Genomic DNA, 21,943 nt, shown 5'->3' with positions numbered 1-21,943 from the left:
TTATTATTTATGTCTCAAATTTAAATATTGTATGTTCATTTTCTTTAAAACAATTTTTGCAGGGCTTAAATAACAAGAAGAATTTTCCATCAGAAAACATAATGCTTCTCCTCGGAAACCTGTCGACATACATGAACTGTATTTCATTAGACACCTCCTCCGCCCTATGGCCAAACATCCTTACTCAATTTGATCTCTTCTTCAGACATCTTCCTCTCGTGCTGCCAAATCCTTGCGATACCACCTCAATACTTTGCATCATGACTTCAATTCTCAAAATACCTGGAATCACCAATGTTCGGGTAAGGAGTCTGTTACAATGAATGGCAAATTTAAATATTCCTGTAAAAAGTTAACACGTATAATTTCCAATTCCTTGTGGAGTCTTTTCTATTGCTGTACTGAGTAATATTATGATTGGAACATTTAATGAAATTAAAAAAAGACTCTGAGCTGACAATTATATATATATATATATATATATATATATATATATATAAAGATTGTTGATTTTTCATTTATTTATTTTAATTAGCAATTCCGTATTAATTTCTTTCGTTTTCGCTCCCTGAGCGCTTATTATAAGAAAGGAGTTGTTTGCCCTTTGTTTTGGTTTTAGAACGTATTAACATTTTTATTTTTTTATAATTATTATTTATTAATTATTACGAGCATAAAACTAAGTCGTCTATATACATGCATGTATATAGATGACTTTTATGCACATAATATTTATTAATAAATATATATATAATTAAATACCTACAGATACTAGTGTTTCATCCTTTCGGGAATCATCAGTGCAGGGTGTCACGATTAACACCAGTCGAGAGATTCAAACCCAGGAACAGAAATATGTCTGGCTTCATTAGCAAGGAACCAATCGATTCGTTTACCATCAACCGCAAGAAATACGGTTGAGATTTAAACATTTATTCTTTTTAAATGCTTTTTAACGTCAGTCAGAATGATCTAATCATTATATGACAATCTGCGCATATGAGCTAAATTGACCGACTTATTTCAACTGAAAGTGCTCAACGATAAGAAACAGATTTCTTAAAGGGGCTGACATAATTATTTACCATAAAAATAAAAAACCTACAGACACTAATATATATATATATATATATATATATATATATATATAAAATTTACTCAATATACTAGATATCTGGTATTATTGAATTAATTATACATTTTGGATCATTCGATTGTTTATGCACATAAAATAGATTCAAATTAAATTTATGGTAAGAGGAGTAAGATTCAGAAGTTAAATTAAAAGATATATCCAAGAAATTAGTTGTTTTCTTATTTGGGTCGACTTCTATGGATAGGCCATCATTTTTGGCTTGATTTGGTTGGGGTTTTTATATGGCATTTCAACCCTTTTCAAGTTATTTAATGCCGAATCCAGTTATTTTGGAAATAGTATTCATGTTGCATCCAGTTATTTTGTAGAAGGTTTTTATTCTTCAAGCTCTTTGTATCTTCAATTGTTAGTTTGTAATTTTTGGTTTGGTTGTTTTTATAGTGGATTTTAGTGTTTTTGTTCCCTGTCTTGCAGAACATGAATGAGTTTTGCAATTGGAAAGGGAAAAAGGTTACAGCATAAATGTTTGATACATTTTAAGTTAGGAAACCAGTCAGGAAGTGGGGGATATAGAAAGAGGAAATGGAAAGAATGAAAAAGGGAAAAAGGTGGGTTGTTTTTGGTTTTGCAGAACTTAATCAAGTTTTGCAAAAGGAAGTAGAAAAACAAAAAGCATCAATGTTAGGTGCATTTCGTCTCAGGAAGCCAATATCTTCAGACAGCCTGATCTGGTAGCACCAGTGTCATTTTTGAAAAATTTGTGTCATTTCTTGATGGTATTGTTGTTTTATATAAAAAATATTACCCTCGCAAAAGTATTTTGTAAAACTTGAAACCACAAGATTCATTAATCTGTGATTTAACTCATCTCATTATTCAGATATATATATATATATATGTATATATATAACTTGACAGGCAAAGTTGTAGCCCATTGACTTAGAATAAGTGTCTTATATCAAATTGATGGTTAAATAATATAGATCCATACGGTACCTTAAACTATATCTGATGGTGAGACCCCAGCTTGCGGGCTTTGGGGAGTGTGGAGCCACTCTTTAGTTGCCATTGCTCCCAGGTCCACTCTGACTCAGAGTGGTAGTACCTGTGAAAAACCACGCATTAAAAAAATATATTACCATTGAAGAACCACGCATTAAAAAAAAATTACCATTGAAAAATCACACTTTAAAAAAAATATTACCATTGAAAAATCACACGTTAAAAAAATATATTACCATTGAAAAATCACACGTTAAAAAAATATATTACCATTGAAAAATCACACGTTAAAAAAATATATTACCATTGAAAAATCACACGTTAAAAAAATATATTACCATTGAAAAATCACACGTTAAAAATATATATTACCATTGAAAAATCACACGTTAAAAAAATATATTACCATTGAAAAATCACACGTTAAAAAAATATATTACCATTGAAAAATCACACGTTAAAAAAATATATTACCATTGAAAAATCACACGTTATAAATATATATTACCATTGAAAAATCACACGTTAAAAATATATATTACCATTGAAAAATCACACGTTAAAAAAATATATTACCATTGAAAAATCACACGTTAAAAAAAATATTACCATTGAAAAATCACACGTTAAAAAATATATTACCATTGAAAAATCACACGTTAAAAAATATATTACCATTGAAAAATCACACGTTAAAAAAATATATTACCATTGAAAAATCACACGTTAAAAAAAAATATTACCATTGAAAAATCACACGTTAAAAATATATATTACCATTGAAAAATCACACGTTAAAAATATATATTACCATTGAAAAATCACACGTTAAAAATATATATTACCATTGAAAAATCACACGTTAAAAATATATATTACCATTGAAAAATCACACGTTAAAAATATATATTACCATTGAAAAATCACACGTTAAAAATATATATTACCATTGAAAAATCACACGTTAAAAATATATATTACCATTGAAAAATCACACGTTAAAAATATATATTACCATTGAAAAATCACACGTTAAAAAAATATATTACCATTGAAAAATCACACGTTAAAAAATATATTACCATTGAAAAATCACACGTTAAAAAAATATATTACCATTGAAAAATCACACGTTAAAAATATATATTACCATTGAAAAATCACACGTTAAAAAAAATATTACCATTGAAAAATCACACGTTAAAAAAATATATTACCATTGAAAAAGAACACATTAAAAAAATATATTACCATTGAAAAATCACACATTAAAAAATATATTACCATTGAAAAAGACCACACGGACTTTTACTACTAAATCTTTCCTGTTCTTGTGACACGAAAAAATTATTTGCCGGAATACTAAAAGATTCAATATTTTTATGGAGCAATTCTGGTTTCTGATTGGTTGCTAACAGAACTTGGCTCCATTTGATTGGTCAGTTCTTATCGCCAGTAGAACCTTCCAATTTAGTAAAAAACACAATCATTTCAAACCATATGTGCCAAATGTCATCTCCTGGACTTAAAAAAGATATATATATATATATATATATATATATATATATATTTGTATTACTGTTGAAAAATAACACGCATATTTTTTGCTACAAAATATTTCCTGTTAATAATAACAGGACACACGGGGGTAAAAGCGTATTATGTCGAAATTAGAAATGATCTTAAGCAAATAAATGTTTATTTTGCAAAATCTTTGCGTTGTAATTCGATTTCAAACATATAACATACATATTTTATTCTTTCCTTTTAGGGCATACTGGAGCCTTTTTCCAAGGTGCTGAGTTTTACGATTCAGAACTGTTCCTTTAAACTACAGCAAATCATTGACATATGTTCTCTTTGCAGTCGTACCATGACCAAAGTAAGTAATTTTATTATGTATTTGTGAGACCCATGAATGAGTTTTGCATGGCTGGGATGATTTCAATATTCTTCCAGATTCTGATACCATTACTGATTCTGATTCTTTTTAGCTATTGAGTTTTTTTGTTTTTTTTTTAATTTTTCATAATTTTATTACGTATAATAGAATCCCAGGATACACTTGCCCTAAGGATACATTTTTCTCAGGATATGATGTGGAATACAATGTTTTTCTGGCACACGGTGTTATTTATAATGTTATTTGATTATATACAGGTGTATTATATACTGTACTGTATTTTATTACTAATTTTTAATACCATATCCCGGGGTTCTACTGCATTTGTGAGACCCGTGAATGTGTTTTGCATGGATAGTAGTGATGGGACGATTTCAATATTCTTCCAGGTTCTGATACAATTATTGACTCTGTCTTAAAATCATGATTCTGATGCAATTACCGATTCTGATTCGTTTTAGCTATTGAGTTTTGTTTTTTTTTAAATTTTTCTGATTATTGTAAAAACCCGTTTAAGATGTGCATAAATTTTTGCAAACATAGAGGGTGGTCTATAGATCTTACTTTAAAGTCAATAAATATTAATCAGTTTATCAATAAATATTAATCAGTTTATCAATAAATATTAATCAGTTTATCAATAAATATTAATCAGTTTATCAATAGTGCTCGCAAAAATATTAAAAAGTTTTAAAGAATAATAAATAAAACAATTAAAAGAACCTTGAAAATCGGCACAATTTTTTATGATTCCAATACCTTCAACAGTTCTGATTTTTACAATTCTAATTCCGATTAATCATCCCAATACTAATTGAATAAGTAGACATATGAGTTCTCTGTTTTTTAGCAGAATTTCTTTAATCCAGTAAAAGCAAAATGTCAGTCCTGGTTTTTAGTTGAAATCCATTTTGTTTTCGTTTTTTTTTTTTTTTTTTTTTAAATAAGCAAAAGTCTTATCTCCTTATTAAAAATTTTTTCAAATTATCGATATAAATAAAGCAGTAAGATGTATGTGTGCTGTCTGTGTATAAATATCTAACCAATAAACTCCTGTTGATACGACCCCAAACAATTTGATCAACATGACCTGACATGATTCCGAACAACTCGGTGAACACGTCATGATGTGAACAATTCCATCAATACAACCTGACACAGTTACTTGCTGAACAACTCTGGTGTTGTCTTTTTGTGACCCTTGGACAAACTCATTTTTGCCATAGGTGGGTCAAACTAAAACACTGACACCCAATTCTGGAGCGTTTCCACACGTGTCCATTACACCCTACTAGTTTTAAATATTACAGTTTTTAATTTTTGAGATGAGGCATGAATATTTGAATTCTTCGGACTAACGCTCTCATCTTGAGTGTTATTTGCACAACGTTTCGACTAATGTAATCTCCGACCTTCTTCAGGTGCATAAGTCGCCATGTTTGTCCAACAATCGTAACCAGGATTTCTCCTTCGCTGACAAAAACATTTAATATTAAACAAAGTAAGCACAACCATTTCTAAGAATCATTTTTTTTTCTTTGGGATCGAATTCATTGAAGATATAAAATTGCCTGACCGCTTCAGTCAAGATGTTTTATTTTTAGTTTCCTGCATTTTACTAGCTGAAGAAAACGTTTTAAAATACACAACTTATTAATCTCGATGATTAACAGTTCTTTTTAAGAAATCCTCTGCTTCAAATAAAAATTCAGCATTTTTTCTGTAGGTCATCAGTAGGGCTGTGACAACAGAATATTCTTTTCATTCTCAAGTATATATCTGACACAATAAGACACAGACAATCAACCGAGAACCGTATCAGTCTATATAAAAACATATAAGATATTAACGGGTATATACTCAAGAGTCAAAACAATGAAAAGAATATGCTGTTGTCACAACCCTAGTCATCAGTAATGATAAGAATAAATTTTGTATGAAAAATTTAATCATTTTATCGTTCTTCTAAAGTGTCCTCACATCCAGATTGCTATTTTGAAATTCACCAGCTGTGACAATCAGGCTTTAGTAAGGTGTATTCTATTTCCTGAAATCATAAAAATCAGGCTTTAGTAGGGTGTATTCATTTGAACCTGAAATCATAAAAACTGGTCAGTCACCTCATAAGATGTATAGCAATAACATACTGAATTTTCAAGAGTCTACGACAATTTTAAATGCATGTACAAAAAAAGTCTGGACAATTATTTAAGGTATCTTGTATGCCATACTGAAGAGAAAAAATAGCAATTTGAATAGTTTAATATATCTGGAGGGGCCAAAGAATCGATTTATTTCTTATATAAATCTTTATTTGTAAACAGAAAATTAAATTAAATAAAAAATATATACAGAATTAAAAGGATAAATGTGGTAAGTACCCATTAATGAGTGATTGTCATATTTGTTCTTTGAATAACAATCTGCTATTCATTTATTCCATTAATCTTGATTTTTTTTTCTATAATAAATTTCCTATTTTATAGTTTAAATGTTATAAGGTGTGCCCATAGTACAAAGGCTGCATTAAATGTATTCTATAGTGACCAAACAAAAAACAAAAGCTAAATGGAGGCCATCTAGAACACATGCTGTAGAACGGAGAAAAAAAAGGCCAATAACCCTAGTGTTTTGATGTGATGTTTTGAATATAATAAACTAGTTATGACCAAAGTTTCATTTCATTCAGACAAAACACTAAGAAACGGGAGCCTAATTATAGTTGGGGCCCGTTGTTTTTGGGTCACCCTGTATATATATATATATATATATATATATATATATATATATATATATATATATATATATATATATATTCAAGAATATAAAAGCTGCATTAATATTTTTGTACAATAATTTTTATTATGTTTGATAATTTAGATTGTTTTCGATAATTATAATTTTTATTATTTCTATAGTAATTTCATTGTATTGATTGTACATAATAATATTTCCTTTTATTCAATAATATTTCTTTTAGGAGAGAGACAAACTGTATCTTACTAGAACTGTTATTTTAGAGCTTGTTCAAGCACTGAAATTTAAACAGAGTTTACCGGATGACAACCTGTTGTCGTTAGTCCAGGTAAGTCAATTGAAGTCTTTCGTACCTGATTTCGTGATAAGATTTTGCATGAGTTCACACATGTGTATTTTTATAAGTGTCGTCATCTTGTGATACAACAAAACACGGATAAAGATATCTCTGCCTCTCAAAGAAATACTCGACTATCTACAACCACCATCAACAATTTCCTCCACTCTCTATTTATGCCTAAATCTAAACACAGATTTCATGAACAAAGCTTTTTTCCTAGAACTGCCTACCTATGGAACATTGTTCCACTGGCCTTCTTCCCAGCTGATTACAATATGGTAGCCTTCAAGTCTCCATGTAAATAATCCAAATTCTACCAAATCTATACCGTATGACAGCTAATATATGCAAATGACCAAGCCGGCTGCACAAAGTGATGTCGCAGCAGAGACAAAAAGACTCACCTTGATGGAGAAGCAAGTGTTCGAGACATGGCCTGAGAAGCGATAGAGAAATATGTGTTTGAGACATGGACGAAGCAGTGCGTATTTGAGACATGGCCGAAAAATGACAGCGAGCAACACGTGGTTGATGAGAGCATCTCTTAAAAAGATATGTTCTAGAAGTGTAAGCCATTTTGAGTTTCAGATGGTTCGCCGTTACACACAAGTCCTGGTAGGTGACTTGTTTGTAGTAGACAGTTCCACAGAACAAAATATTCTTACCGTGTCGAAACCTGGGAAGGAACATGTGAAATTGCTCCAAAAAAGGTTTAGTATTTATGAAGCAATTCTGGTTTCTGATTGGTTTGTAGCAGAACGTGATTTAATTTGATTCGTCAGTTCTTAGCAGCATCATTTATAAATAGAATCGTCCGACTGTGTGGGATCATACCCCATTAACCTCCAAAATATTGCAACATATGTCGATTGAGATGAACAAACTGTTAAAACAAGAGACAATGGATTACTGGAAATACCAAGAATAAATTCCTTTTGTTAAAAAAAGAAAAAGCAAATCAAATTTTTTCCTTTCATTCGTTATTTTACAAACTCTGTAATGTTACAACTTTTCCCAGTTCCGTGGGTGAAGATGGTTGGTTGGAGGGGGCAGACATTTTTTAATATTTTACAAGCTCATTTTCTAGTTCTCCCAGTTCAGCGGATCAACATTCCACTCTGTATAGTTTTACTTGCTTCCAAGTTTTACTTGGCTCGTCAATATTCCTGCAATTTAAGACATCATACTTCTGCAACAGTTTATTTAGGGGGATGAATGCTGCACATGACCATACCAGTGTAATCGATTCATTTTAAGGATAAGTAAATAGTAAAGAACTATTCTACACTTTCCAAGTAACAATTTCTAGGGTTGAATTTGATGCACTGCTGACAAAACTCGCTACTCCAAAACTCACAACTCTGCTGTCAACACTTGCTGTTCAAACATCCGAATAAAAACTGCCTGAGTCTCTGAAAAATAAAGCTTTTATTCAAAACCAGGAACATTTCATTTGCATATCAGGTGAAAAGATAATAAACATATAAAGAGAAGTAGCAGCCATTTTTTTTTTTTGCTTGCCAACGAACACTACAGGCTGCATAAAAACAGGTTTGTACCAATTTTCTTTTAAAGCATTTTATTATATTACCTTCCTCGTTTTGGCTGTACTGAGTTAACATCCGTCACCTACACTCAGAATATCTCCTAGATAGCATCTACAGATTTTGCTACTTATCAGACTTGTCAAGAGTATGTATTGGATTTGAGACTCTTTTTTGAACCCTGCATAAGAGTGAGAGATTAGTGGTAAATGCACCAGCCCAGATGTGGCAAATATACTCCATGCATGGGTGAATTGTGGCTTTGTAAAGATATAGGATGTTCTCTGGTGTGAGTAATTTTCTAGCACAGTAGAGGGAGCCCACTATCACTAAGGTATTGTTACCTAGTCCCATCTCTTTATGAAACATGTAACTCCTACACTTGAAGTTTGAGTTTGGGGCTCATTTTTTGATAATAACACTAGAAAAATAAACGCAGTGTTAATGTGGAAGTACAAGTTAGTAAGGTGGTTGGAGCGGGTAGGTCAACCTGGAGTAGTTGATAAAATTTTTAATATATATATATATATATATATACAGGTAGGTCAACCTGGAGTAGTTGATAAAATGAAAATAAACAAAAAATATATAATGTTTCTTAATTTTTGAGATGGCGACTTATAATTTGCATTAAGATTTTTCACTGTTCTCATCTTGAGTCTTACTCTCACAATGTTTCTACCAATGTAACCTCTGACCTTCTTGTTCACTAATAATAAATTACTTAGTTGAATTTACATTTATTTTTAATAAATAAAAAATTACTTTAAAATCACTTAAAATTACTTTTAGCACCAAGATTCACATTACATTTAAACTTCTGTAGATTAGTACAGTCAGGGAAGCAGGAAATAGGGAGGGAATCCTAAAGTCTAGCAGCCCAAGAGAAGAAACTATTAGAGTAGAATGCTTTCCAGCATCTAAGAGACCTCAACAATGAAAGGGTGGGATTTTGCTGCTTGTCAAACTTGTCAGGAGTATGTATTGGATTTGAAACTCTCTTTTGAATCCTGCATAAGAAAGAGAGACTAGTGGTAGATGCATCAGCCCAGATGTGGCAACAATACTCCATGCATGGGTGAATTGTGGCTTTGTAAAGATATAGAATGTTCTCTGGTGTGAGTAATTTTCTAGCACAGTAGAGGGAGCCCACCTTGTTTGCAGCAGGCTTGGCAATGTATTTGTTCCAATTCATGTGGTCTGTGAATACTAGGCTGAGGAATTTGAAAGATGAGCTCTCGGGTATTATTTGAATTATTCAGACTACTGTTCTCATCTTGATTGTTGTTTCCACAATGTTTCGGCCGATGTAATCTCCAAACTTTTTAAGGTGCGTCTGGTCAAACTTGGGAATCTTTCAGCTGAATTCTAATATAATATCTTTGTTTAATATTATTATTTTATATCACTTATATTTTTCTTTCTTTTTTTTTTATTCTCATTTAAGACTTACATCCGAGTACTAATATATTTATGTTTAATATAATTATTTTTATAACACTTTTAGATTTTGATTCTCATTTAAGACTACTAATACTAATGTATTTATGTTAAATATAATTATTTTATAACACTTTTAGCTTTTGTTTTCTGGATACTAATATATTTATGTTTAATATAATTATTGTCTGACACTTATAGCTTTTGTTTTTGATTCTCAGTTAAGACTTACAGTTAAGACCTACCGTGCTAGAAAACTACTTACGCCTGGCAGTATCCTGTACCTCTATAAGGCCACCATTCGCCCATGTATGGAGTATTGTTGTCACATCTGGGCTGGTGCATCTGCTGCTTGTCTCTCGCTCCTGGACAGGGTTCAAAAGAGAGTCACCAACCTGATAGGCCCTGAACTGTCATCTAGGCTTCAGCCTCTGCCCCATCGACGAGATGTTGCATCCCTCTGCCTATTCTACAAATACTTTAATGGTGAATGCTCTGACGAACTGCAAACACTTGTACCTCCCCGACATAACTACCCCCGACAAGCTACTAAGTCTCATCCTTTTACAGTAGAGATCCTTAGGTGCAAGAAAGCCTTTTACTCCAATAGTTTCTTCCCCAGAACTGCAGGTCTTTGGAACTCCCTTCCGGGATTCTGCTTTCCCAACTGTACTGATATGCAGAAGTTCAAGTGTAATGTGAGCAAGCATCTTTCTACTCATCTCCCTTCATAATGACCCTGCTAATTAAGTCCCTGATAGTAGCCCCTTGCTTCAAAGTGGCACTGTAACTTGTTTGGGGTGAAAATTGAATAAAAAAAAAATAAATAAATAAAAAAAGACCTAAGTTAAGACTTACATCCGGGTACTAATATATTTATGCTTAATATAATTATTTTATAACACTTTTAGATTTTTTTTTTTTGGATTCTCAGTTAAGACTACTAATACTAATATATTTTATGTTAAATATAATTATTTTATAAACACTTTTCTCTTTTTTCTATTCTCATTTAAGACTTACATCCGGGTACTAATATATTTATGCTTGATATAATTATTTTATAACGTTTTTATCTTTTGTGTTTTTTACTCAGTTTGTTGTGCTAGATGCTGGTGGCACTATCTGCCCCACAAACATTGTGGGTCGTGACGTCTGTTCCCTGTATAAGGCCCAGTCACAGATGCTCACCAGCACGTGTGTAGCGGATTGTATGAAGCAACACCTCAATGATTGTGCGGAGTTCATCTCTGATTTGCATACACTTACAAAGGTCAAGGTAAGTCTTTTCTTTTAGCAGTTGAAATGAATGAGTTTAGCATTACACCATACCTGACATCACCATATCATCATATTGTTTGAATTCAAATTTAACATAGCGCATATGAGCGCGTGGGAAAGTATCAGCAGTAGGGAAGGATGGCTGGCTTGTGAAGAGAGTAGTAGTAGTAGTAGTAGTAGAAAAACTGCATATGCAAACTAAGAAATGTGCGCGAGAAGGACAAGAAGAAAAAAAAGGAGAAAATGCAACATGTGCTTGGACAGAAACAAAGAGGGTGTTGAAGAGAATAGACGTGTTGTAAGGACACAAGCGAGAAATGGTTGGCTATGGCTAGTGTGAGGTCAGAGAAACAAAGTGGGCGTTGAAGAGAATAGACGTGTAAAAACGCAGGCGAAAAATGGTTGGCTTCGGCCAGCGTGAGGTCAGAGAAACAAAGTGGACATTTAAGAGAATAGACATGTAAAGACGCAGGTGAGAAATGGTTGGCTGCAGCCAGCTTGCGTTCAGAGGACGGAGAACAGCTTTCCAGGTAAAATGAACATGTGGCGTCAAGAGACTTTTTTAAGCAGTGCCAAAAGTAATGGTCAAAGAGAAAATATTTGTCCAAAATGGACATATTTGTCCAAAATGGACATATTCGTCCAAAATTTTCTGTGTATGTCTATTTAGCAGTTTTGCATGGTGCAGAACTCAAATTTATATATGTTAAGGGCTAAAACTGCACTGTGTGTTTATTTTCACCAGGATTTCACATCCCCTGGGGACTTTTGGGGCTAAATGGAGGTGGGAGAGGGGCAAATGCTGAACTTAGTCATTTTTTTATGCTTTGTTCACTGCACACTCACGGGGGACCATGCAAGACCCACAGACTAACACTGTCACTTGCAGAATTATACCATGCAGACCAGGAAAAAGAAAAAAAAACATACTCTTTATTGACAAGGATGTATAGCATCGAAATATATCTGATTTACAATTATATATCTGATTTAAACAAATAAATTTGTTTATAAAAAAAGAATGCATTGTTTTTAGCCTTCCAAACGTATACATTGATATACGTAATTCTTATTTTCAATAAATATGCAACACTTCAAATTCAGGTTACAATTTTCATTACTATAGGATTTAATCTTCATCAGAAGCATTTCGTGCCAGACCTTGTTAAAGGCATTGAATATATCAAGAGATACAGCTCTAGCTTCCCCTGCTTTATCCAGGGCATTCAAAGATTTGTGTTTCCATCATGCCTATTATAAAGTGTGATGTCATCAGCAAATATATCCATCTTGGACACAGTTTTATCAAAGAGGTCATGACTACAATATGGTTGTGTTCAAGTCTAACGTAAATAAGTTCTTGATGAGCCGTTCCATATAAGTTATCAAATTTACCAAATTTTCATTACTAATGGTTACTATATTGTCCAATTTCTACTGTACACTCTTTAACCCTTATCCTTGAGTGGCCTCATGGCCTTGATAATGTGGTGATCCTATGTAAAAAAAAAAAAAAAAAAAAAAAAAAAAAAGATCCAAGACCGTCAAGCCCCTTATGTTCCAAGTGGTAATATGCCTTTTTGGAGGTGTAAAAGAGTAAAAAAAAAAAAAAAAAACTATCCAAGGATATTCATAAATGATTGAATACTTAAAATTTAATGAAAATGCAAAAAAAAAAAAATTCAATATTAATTTTTGCTCTTACATTGATAAATAAAAATCCTATATTGTTTTTTTATAAGGTAGTCACCACTTATCAAGGTCGATAAGAGTTAATGAATATAAGGTGGTAACTTAGTAATTTTTAATGATGTAGATTGTACTGTTCCAGTAGGTATCTTACTGCCTATGCAATTCTCTATCTGTAGAAGAGCCAAATATGTCCTAAAATTAAGTATTGTTGCCACATCTGAGCAGGAACTGTTCAGCATGCCCTCTCCTGCCTGGATAGAGTTCAAAACCAACTTCAAAATCTTGTAGGCGATGCCTTTTTCTCTTCCCTGCAACCTCTTTCCCACAGAAGAGATTTGCGAGCCTGTCTCTGCTCTATCGTTATTTTCATAGCAAGTGCTCATCTGAACTCCAATCTATGGTCCTCCCATGCCAAACTTTAAAAAAAAAAAAAAACACTCAACTAGCTATAACCATTATCAACAATTTTTTTCACTTTTTATCTGTGCCTAAATATAAACACAGATTCTATTAACAAAGCTTCTTTCTTTGAACTGCCTGTATGTGGAACATTGTTCTGTTGTCTTGCTTCCCGACTGATTACAATATGGTAGCCTTCAAGTCTAATGTAAACAAGTTCTTGTTGAGCTGTCCCCTTAAATAATACAAATTCTACACCATTAATGAATACTACACTACCACCTCACATTCATTAACCCTTATCCTCGAGTGACCTTTGGGTCTTGATAAGTGGTGACTCCTTTATAAAAAAAAAACATTGGACGGATATCTTTTCTCTCTCCAGAAAAGGGTTTGACACCTCTGGCTAATATTATGGCAAAAAAAAAGTCTTTCTCTGAATGAAAGTCTCAGACAAATCTATATATTAATACTATAGTATTAATATAAATTATTCAATTGGGAGATTCTATTTATTAAAGAGGAGCCTGTAAGGTAATAAAATACTACGAACATTAAATTAGTATATAAATACACTAATTTAATGTTTGTAGTATTTTATCACCTTCTGCTCTCCTTTTTAATAAATAAGATCTATTAATTTCTATGCATGTGCACACGATCGTGTGCTTACCCATGGACTGGTTGATGCACAATATCTATCTTCGACAAATAGACTGCATCAAACTACAAGCAAGAAAAAAAAAAAAATGTATTGTTTTATAAAAAAAATTCCTGATGAAGGCTTTGTTACAAGCCGAAAATTAGAAACTTTAAATAAATGAATGTTTATTTATTTTATTTATTTATTTATTTTTTTGTGTTTAACGGCCTTGAGAATGTTTATTTAAAAAATAAAAATATCACACGTACCCGCCTTTCTAACTGTCATGTTCTTTTAATTTTATTTTTTACGTGCTTCTAAAAAGTGGATTTCTATTAATTTCTATGCGTATCTGTATGATCGAGAGCTTACCCACTGGCCTGGATGATACACAACATCTGTCTTTGACAAATAGACTGTGCCGAACTACATCATGGCAAGCAAGCAAAAAAAAAAAAAAAAAGGAAAAAAATGTATTGTTTTATAAAAAGAAATTCCTGATGAAGGCTTTGTTACAAGCCGAAAATTAGAAACTTTAAATAAATAAATGTTTGTTTAAAAGATAAAAATACCACGGGTCCGATCTTTTAACCATTGTTATGTTGTCGTATCATAAAGGATATGAGTGTTTGTTATATTGTTTCTATAATAAAGGGTTGAGTGTTTGTTGTATTGTCTCTAATAATAAAAGATTGTGAGTGTTTTTTGCGTCATCTCTAATAATGGATTAGAAGAGATGACGTGCTATATTATATATTTATGTTGTATCATAAAGGGAATCGTGTGTGAGTGACATGTATTTTCAGAACCTACCGCTGCTTCTTCAATGTTGGACCATCTGGAATTTCTCGTCCTGGAGGGAGACTTGATACCTGTTTTTGGATGAAGATTCAATAACTCCAAGACAAGGAATTAGTTCTATAGTTTATTTCACTTTTCCCAGATGTCCTGCAGAAGGTGGAAAGTGAAATCGGCCTGTGTGGGTTCTTCTTCTACACACGTTAGCGTTCGCCCCCCCCCCCAGTGAAGAGGAGGAGACAACGGGAAGCCGTCCATTGTCTTCTGAGTCCAAATCAAATCTCAACGATTCAGCTAACCTGATCACATGACTCACACGCAATCCAATCAGCTGATCTTAACTTCCGGTCAACGTGTCTACACTATAACTCACCTCTTCCCCTCTCTCTCTCTTTCTCTCTCTCTCTCCCTCTCTCTATTCCTTAACACCATCATGTTTTTGAATTTCATTTTCTCTGTGCTTCTAAAATTGGATTTCTTGTAATTTTTTTAAAAAATTTTTATTTTCCTCAGAGTAATATGAAGGCAGGAGCATTAAACGAAGACACGCTTGGTAGCCAGTTGAAATCTGGCATTGCTCAATATATCTCCCTTGAAATTACGAAAGGTAATGGCCGTGACAACAAGGCCGTTGCCCGCTACCTACCATGGCTTTATCATCCACCCACAACCATGCAACAAGGGTACGTACATTAACAATCCTCTTTTCTGGCAAAAAAAAAAAATTTAGACTAGAACCCCCCCCCCCTCCCTCATTGACTGTACTTAACTATTAAAGGGAAGTAATCGGATTTTCCTGTAGAAAGGTAGAAAAATAATTACCAATGAAAAAGGAAATTTGTGAAATGAAGCAGAAACACTATACTGCACTTACTAAAAAGAGATAAGTTGATAGGGGAGATAATTAAGTTTTGTTGCTTACGTCATGTGACGAACGTACTTCAAAATGTTGGACAAAATTTTATTCTCCATACGAGCTTTATTGAAAACAGTTTTGCATTAATAATCATTTTTCTCCTTTATTGCTTTTCATAATTTTTGAATATGTTACTATTTATGACATGACAGTTATGTAGGTACCATTTGTTTTGCTTGAAATTTGATGTTTCAATTTGTTCATTCAATGTACATTCGATAAGCGTGTTGCTCTTAGAAACCAACACTACAGCTTTATTTTAAAACTTTTATTGTAAAAATCAATTGCTATTACTTGATTATGTAGTAGAGCTGACATCTATTCAATGTAGCCCCCAGCAATCAGGCTGGCTTTGTGTTGTGGTATATTATGTTATGACCAAACGAAGTAGTTCAGCAGGGACCAGTGAGAGAAGGGTACAAAGTCACAGCACTCCTTCTGAAGCCAAGCCTGGGTCTCTTTGGACTTGTGAGCTGGCGCCAAGTCCTGCTGTCACACCCAGGGTTTTCTAGTGGCCACCTGATTACACCAGGGGATCACTACACTCTTCAACACATTTAGATACACTTTGTTGTTGACTTTCAAACTGACTTCGATGATCTAAGCTAACATGATGAGACCCCCACTTGAAACGACACCAAAGACCATAACCGTGGCCGGAAACTTTGTTTTCATCACCTTGAGCATGTCCCTGTTATTTGTGGCAATCCAGCGATGCATTTTGAGGGTGCTGGCAATGGTCCTGTTGTCATAACATGGATCGGTAGAGAGCATGAGTTAAAGAGCGGCGCATTTCTGATCTCGCTAGTTGAACATTGTGTCACTTTCAGACATGCTAGAAGGCTCCTATCACTCTTGGGATTTGTACATCACTGGTCAACTAGTAGATGGCCTGCAACAAGAAAATAAAACTGGTTTTCATCAAATGGAAATGGAATCATGTCATCTTTTCTAGGACAACAATTTTATTGTTCTACCCTGTAGAAGCACCAAATTATCTAAAAATGACGAAATTTGATCCAGTTGATGTTTGTGTATGTAAAAGTAATTTTTACAGAAAATTGTACATGTCACTGTTGTTTTCTTACTGATAGAATATGGTCGAAAATTAGTAGAAATTGAATTATCTCCCTTGTCTTTCGAAGTTTGCATGACATTAATGGTGGCCACTTACCATAATATTTTTTTTTAGTTTTTTAACAATATAGCAGATTATTGATTCAAATTTTGTAATGTTTGGATATATTGATATTTTCGAAATGACAATCAGGTATCTATATAATATTTCTTATCTATATATTAATATGATAGCATGTGTGTTATTTTATATCCGGGTCATTTGTTATGTACTTCCATTTCTTGTCAAATAATTTTACCAAAAATTTTTCATAAGTTTTGGTTTCGGTTTTGATTATAACTGATGATACTTAAGTCGTCTATTTTTTTTTTTATAAATAATTTTATCGAGGATTCTTCATAAGTTTTGGTTTTGGTTATGGCTGAAGGAATACAAGTTATATATATATATATATATATATATATATATATATATATATATATATATATATATATATACTTTTTTTTTTTTCATAAGTTTTTATTTCGGTTTCGATTCAAGCTAATGCACCCAAGTTTTATAGATATATTTTTTTATTTTCGAAATCGCAACTTTATGATATATAAAAATTGATAGAACATTAACTCTATAATAATATATACGAAATCTGCAAGAATTAAAATATCATATTTAAACATACTTTACGACCGGGCGTTCGTGCTAGGTTAGATAAATACTTTGCAGTTTTAACAAAAATGCTACAATAATATCAGAGGGTCTCCATTTACACTGAACATCTAAGAATAGCAACATCAATATATTACATATGAATAAATCCCCTGTAGAATTTTAACAGCTCCCAATAGTATAAATAATATTGTTTTTGCTTAAAAGGACATATTTAAAAAATTACTGCTGTAGTCCAACCATAAACAGGTACTGAATCCTTACTCCAATTTTCGGCGCAATATGTTAAGAGATGTTTAAAACTGATATTTTAATTCATGCAGGTCTCATTATTATTATTATTATATAGTCAATTCTCTAATGATTATTATATTGTACCTAATACTTCCCCCCACCCACACCTGGCATGGCCCGATTGTAAAATATGCTCAAATATAATATTTTAATTCATGCAGATTTATTATTATTATCATAGAGCCAATACTTTATTGATTATTATATTGTACCCAATATATAGTAGTGATTTAAAAATGTTTAAATATTGTTTATGATATCGTGGGACCTTCCACAGAATGCCCAGCAGCAATATATTTTATATGAAAGATGCCACTGTGGGATTTTCACAGGTCTCCCTAGTCTATATAATTATAAAACTCTGTGTCATATTTCCCAATTATAGGCTTTTTCCCTTCTCCAAAAATAAACAAAAACAGCAAATTTTTTTGATTTGCAACAAAAACTCACTTCTTTCTGAATATTTTTTTTCTCTGGGCATACTTTTATGCCTAAATCAACCCTGAGCACATTCATTTACCAGTAAAACGGAAACTGGCGAATAAGCCTGGCTCATTGACATCCCCATCTTTCTGTTGTATTTATTATTACAGCCAATACCCTACTGATTATTATATTGCACCTAATATATAGCAGTGATTGCAAAAGTCTTTAAAAAATATACAACTTTGGTGCCATTAGCTAGAATCAAACCCAAAACATATGGCTCTCCATATTTGTTACCATCTTTATTATGTTCTAACGCATATAAAAATGTAAAAAACAATTTGTATTATTTGGATTGGTCAGACTATCGCTTTTGTTTTGAATGCTTAAAAAGGAGATTTTTTTTTTTTTAATTACCGCTGTAGTCTTGTAAACAAGTACCAAATTCTTATTCGATTTTTTATGTTTTTTAATGTTTTTATGTTTTTTTAATGTTTTTTGTTTTTATGTTTTATATTTTTGTTTTTATGCTTTTGTTTTTATGTTTTTTGTTTTTAATGTTTTATATGTTTTTTGTTTTATGTTTTATTTTATGTTTTTTGTTTGATATGCTTTTGTTTTTTATGTTTTTGTTTTTTTGATGTTGTTTATATTTTTAATGTTTTTATATTTGTTTTTATGTTTTTTTATGTTATGTTTTTTATGTTTTTTTTTTTCTTTCTCCAGTCCGAAAGAATTTATTGACTGTGTGAGTCAGATTCGTCTACTTTCTTGGATTCTAATTGGTTCACTCACTCACACTGCACTTACTGAAGGGTCTGAGTCTATTTACTGTGTTCCTGTACCGTTAGATGCCGGCTCTCATATTGCCGACCATATCATGGTCATCATGTCTGGATTTGCAGAGTATTCCAAGGTAAATTTTCATTATATATATATATAATACACGTCTGCACAAATTTTCAATCTAGATGCTAAGCTCTGACTTTATAAACCAATGTTTCTCAAAGTAGGGGAGCGGTGCTTTGATATCAGGGAGGGGGGAGGTAACTAAACATATATTGTGTGTATGCGTTTTGTAAGAATACAACAATGCATAAGTTGGTATATTTGTTGCTCTGTCACACTAAAATTGAAAATATCATTTCTATTGGTTTGTCACACTTCAGTTTTAAAGGGTATTCATGTTGGTCTATCACGCTGTTTTTTTTTTTTTTAGCTTTTCTTCCATGCTTGAGATTTGGGATGGATTTTCATTTATCTGTCATTCTTAAGTTTGAAATAAAATTTTTCCTTCACTAGAACATAAATTTTAAATCCTCTAAAATATTTTATGTCGATGTGGCTCTTGACCCAAAGATGCTATTGTTATCCAAAATGGCCTCTACCAAAGCCAAAGATCATGCCACAAATTCTCCATTTTTCATCTGAAATCAGCTTTTTTTTCTTCTTTTCTTTTCTTTCTTTTTTTTTTTTTTTTGTAAAGGATTTTGTTTGAAATTTCGTACAGATTTCTGAGTTTGATAAAATGATTCTCGGGCTTTTTTTTTTTTTTTTTTTTTTTTGCTTTTTTTTTGTCTATTTTTTTTTTTTTTTTTTTTAAAGAAACAAACTGATTTTTGCCCAAACTTAATTTTTTTGTTACAATTTTGCTGGATTTTATTTATTTTTACTTTCCCCCTTCTCTTGCTTTATCTTTCTTTCTCTTTCCTTGTTCTTTTTTCTCTTTCTCTTTCAGTCTTGTTTTGACCTACTTTCCTGTTCCATCTTAGGAAAGTTCCCTCTGAAAACTGAAAATGTTAATTTTGCCATGTAGGCTAAAATTTTAAAGCACTAGTAGAGTGGGTAAGGGAGTTAGATGACTTTTAATCAAAGAATGACTTCCTGTCTCCTTCCCCTCACATGCACAACTGGAGTCATTTTATGAATTTTGATTTTCTTAGTTGAAACCAAAGGAAGTTGTTTAAGAAATCTCTTTACCATTGATGCAATATTGTGTCTTTGTCTGTTTTACAAGTATTTTAATAGAATACTCAACTAACCCTACTAGCAGCAAAATCCCTCTCCTTCACTGTAGAGGTCTCTAGATGTTGGAAAGATTTCTTTAATATTTTCTTCCCTCAAATTGGTAGACTTTGGAATTTCCTCCCAGTCTCCTGCTTCTCTGATGGTACTAATCTGCAGAAGTTTAAATGTAATGTGAACAAACATCTCGCTGCTCAACTCCCCACAGTTCTCTGTTAGACATGATCCCAAATAGTAGCCGTTTATGTCCAAGTTGCATTATGCTTCGTTTGGGGATGAAAAAGGGGAAAAAAAAGTAAAGACAAAAATCCAGAAGATAGAGTGGTACATCTGTATTAGGGGATGAGAATTATTCTCTGCTCTTTTATTCATTACTACAAAAAATTAAATAGTGATCAGGATTAAATTTTTAAAAAATGTCATCAATTGAAAATAATATTTTTTATTTGAAACAATATGTTTGTGATAGACATAGAGAGGACCTACCTCAGAAACAGGCAAGAGTCTGTCTCGGCAGCAGGCTGAAAGACAGAAAAAAGAAAAAAAAGAGGGCCAAGATGGCGGCTGTTATCTTTTAAAACCTCCGGTCACGTGTAGATCTCGAGTAGTCTCGTGTGGTATATGCAAATTGGGTGTGCCCGAAACATTATAAAAGGCGAGTTGCAGGGAGGAGTGAGAGAAGCGTTTTAAGACGTGAATAGGGAACGTTGACATGGGAACAACACACTCTACTCGACTCAACTTGTGACTAGCTAACCTCTGATTGACGTTTTATTTAATTATTTAGATTATTCAGACTACTGTTCTCACCTTGAGTGTTATTTGCCCAACGAAAACAATATTATAGTCATCTGGAAAGCAGCTCTGCAGTATTGTGTTCCATAGACTAGCAGTTCTAGGAAAGAAACTTTGCTCATGGAAGTTTTATTTAATTATTTATATTATTCAGATTACTGTTTTCATCTTGAGTGTTATTTACACAATGAAAACAACGATATTGTAGTCATCTGGGAAGTAGCCCTGCAGTATTGTGTTCCAGAGACTAGAAGTTCTAGTAAAGAAACTTTGCTCATGGAAGTTTTATTTAATCATTTTTTTTTTTTTTTTTTTTTTTTTTACACAGAGATCACCACTTATCAAGGCCCGGAAGCCACTCAGGGATAAGGGTTATTGCAAGTACATTACGTTAGTGAGGAGATTTGATGAAGTGTTTACTTAAGGGGGCGGTTCATTAGGAATTTGTTAACATTTAATATTGGATTATGTTAATAATAAATAAAAGATTATGTTAACATTTAATATTGGATTATGTTAATAATAAATAAAATATTATGTTAATATGATAATGTTAATATTTGGATTAACCAGACTACTGCTCTCACTTTGAGTGTTATTTGCACAATGCTTCGGTTGATGTAACCTCCAACCTTCTTCAGGTGTATTGTTGAACTCGTGTATCTTTCTGTCAAACTCAGAAATCTGCACCGAATTTCAGACAGAAGTCTTTATATAATCTGCAGAGGTAGCATACTCTCGTTCCTTCAGTTATAACTGGGTAGATGTCTTAAGTAATTTGCAGTTATATTCTTAGTATTGCCGAAACTGAAGATTGAATCTTCAACCTTCAAATGAGTATCGCTTAG

At 32.3% G+C, this 21,943-nt stretch overlaps 1 protein-coding gene across 1 annotated transcript in view; it reads left to right on the top strand.

The window, feature by feature from the left end:
• The window catches only part of LOC145267065 (protein unc-79 homolog), a gene marked incomplete in the record, with an annotated part of 244,654 nt that overhangs the window by 203,750 nt on the left and 18,961 nt on the right, over positions 1-21,943 (top strand). The window contains 6 exon segments of the mRNA XM_080123020.1: positions 63-302; positions 3,870-3,980; positions 6,982-7,086; positions 11,179-11,361; positions 15,409-15,578; positions 19,002-19,191. Coding sequence (XP_079979146.1) covers positions 63-302; positions 3,870-3,980; positions 6,982-7,086; positions 11,179-11,361; positions 15,409-15,578; positions 19,002-19,191 — 999 coding nt within the window.

Source organism: Euprymna scolopes, chromosome 42 (genome assembly GCF_053919585.1).
Source record: "Euprymna scolopes isolate OS-2025 chromosome 42, ASM5391958v1, whole genome shotgun sequence".
Taxonomy (NCBI): Eukaryota; Metazoa; Mollusca; class Cephalopoda; order Sepiida; family Sepiolidae; genus Euprymna; species Euprymna scolopes.
Note: the sequence above shows the minus strand (reverse complement) of the source record. Positions and strands in the feature narration are given on the sequence as shown.